This window comes from Nannochloropsis gaditana, assembly GCF_000240725.1.
Source record: "Nannochloropsis gaditana CCMP526 unplaced genomic scaffold scaffold923, whole genome shotgun sequence".
Taxonomy (NCBI): Eukaryota; class Eustigmatophyceae; order Eustigmatales; family Monodopsidaceae; genus Microchloropsis; species Microchloropsis gaditana.
This window is the reverse complement of record NW_005803030.1, coordinates 7,439-9,519: the sequence shown is the minus strand read 5'-3', so window position 1 is coordinate 9,519 and position 2,081 is coordinate 7,439. Positions and strand designations below refer to the sequence as shown.

The 2,081-nt window shown below is 53.4% G+C and overlaps 1 protein-coding gene across 1 annotated transcript in view; it reads left to right on the top strand.

Annotated features, from left to right (window-relative positions):
- Window positions 1-1,721: 1,721 nt before the first annotated feature.
- The window catches only part of NGA_0434700 (u2 snrnp component ist3), a gene marked incomplete at both ends in the record, with an annotated part of 401 nt that continues 41 nt past the window's right edge, over window positions 1,722-2,081 (top strand). The window contains one exon of the mRNA XM_005853383.1: window positions 1,722-2,075. Coding sequence (XP_005853445.1) covers window positions 1,722-2,075 — 354 coding nt within the window. The remainder of the gene's footprint in view (window positions 2,076-2,081) is intronic.

The following is a 2,081-nucleotide window of genomic DNA, read 5'->3' as shown; positions in this document are numbered from 1 at the left end:
GTAGTCTACCACCACCCACTCCCCCGACCCGGGCTCCAGATCGACCCTGTCCAAGATGCCAGTCACGCTCGGCCCGTCCGGAAAAGGCACCCGCATGCGGAACTCGCGCATCAGAGGTTCTTGCTCGGCGGGGGTTTCCACCTGTAGCGCCGAGGTGGAAAGGAGCGGAGGGGGGAGATGAGGAGGTAAGGGAGGTTCAGAAGTACTCGCATGGTCGGATTGGAGAAACGAACATGAGACACGTGGCCCATAACATAGTCGTCCGTCGGCATTCTCAAGCCCTATTCGGCATGGACGCGTCCACCCACCTTCAAATAATTCGAAAGCAGCTTCAACCCAGCCATGCCAAAGGCCCGCTGATCCTCGGTGGAAGGGAAGAGTTCCAGATACTTGTCCCTTCGCTTCAGCCACACTGCACGGAATATGTCGTGCAAGACTTCTTTACTTCGTTTTTCGGGGGGCTGGGAAAAGAGTTCGTCCAAGGCGTCGTGAACCATGGAGCCACGGACCATGACCTCCGAGGGCGGTTCTGGGATTTTTTCCAAATGTCGAAACCTGTACAGGCGTGGGCAGGTTTTAAAATCGCCCAGAGAAGAAGGCGAGACGGTAGTAGGAAGCCCCACACTCGGTGCTATGTAGGCGGAAGGGTCTATGGTGTCACTTCTGGGTCTGGTGGTCGCTGGAATGCCTGCCGGAGGTGCGGGGTCAGGAGTAGAAGGGGAGGAGGTTGCCATGTTGATCGTATGTGCAGAGGTAGACGACGGGGTCGATGTCGGACGCGGCATCGAGACTATTGCTGAGCCCATGCTTCTTGACCTGATCGAAGGGATGTACGGTTGCGATGTGGGGGGACAGATGCTTGATGGTAGGGCTAGAAATGCACGGACAGTGTTGAAGAGGAACATTGTGCTCAGGCCTCCCAGGCCAGCCCGTCGCGTGCTCAGCATTCGGACCCGTCGCCATGGACAAGAATGGTAGATGTGAGGTAAAATGTGGCCTGATGATGCTGACGGTGGTGTTATCAATGCAGCTGGGCGCCTGGACATGGCGACAGAGAGGCCTGCGACGGGGGGGTTGCCTGTGCATAAAGAGGGTTGTTCGTGCACGCTGAGGGGCGTCAGGCTTGGTACAATGTCACCACGCAGCGAGAGAAGGCCTTCAAGATTTGCACGCTGAGCCCGGGCGTTGAAGCTTGGGTTGGGTTGTATTTCGTCAAAGGGCAACAGGGGGGGAAGGCTAGCTTCAAGGAAGTCAGCGAGCGCAGTCATGGTGGTACGCCTCCGCACCAAGGTAGAGCTAATTGTGAGCTGGGTAGCGCTAGAAGTAGATAGCACAATGGTTGACACGACAAAAAAGACATTTGGAGCGCCTCAGAGGTCGTGGTTGATACGTTCGCGCATAAAGAAACGTTTTTGGGGGCTCAGCTCTCTCTATGATAATGTTATTAGCGTCCCAACCTCCCGTATGTATCAAAAGCCTATATGCACACGGGATTTTACAAGTTGAGGGCCCAGCGTGTCATTGATGTAAGATTTTTCAATTGGGTATGGTTAAAATGGCGTAAAAAGGCTTGTAATCCAAGTAAAATGCTTTTTATTTTCCATTTCATGGACCGCGTCATGAAACTGATCTTACGTTTCCATCTGTTCTTTCCTTCGATTCTGTGAATGGGTTGCTAAAAACATTGTGGACTGACAGGCACTGCCTGTACATCAGCTCTAATGAACGTCGTTCGAGAGATCCAGCGTCTCAATGAAAAGGAACTACAGCGCGGGACGGCTGGAATGGAGGGCAGTTGGCATGGACAGTATAAAGACTCTGCCTGGGTCTTTGTGGGTAGCTTGCCTTCGCAATTGAGCGAAGGTGACGTGTTGTGTGTTATGTCTCAGTGGGGGGAAATCGAGGACTTGCACTTGGTCCGAGACAAGGGAACAGGGAAGAGCAAAGGTTTCGCCTTTTTGAAGTACGAGGATCAACGCAGCACCATTTTGGCGGTGGACAATATGAACGGGATTAAATTGCTGGAGAGGACCCTGCGTGTGGACCACAAAGAGAAGTACTCGCTGCCGAAAGAGGTGTTG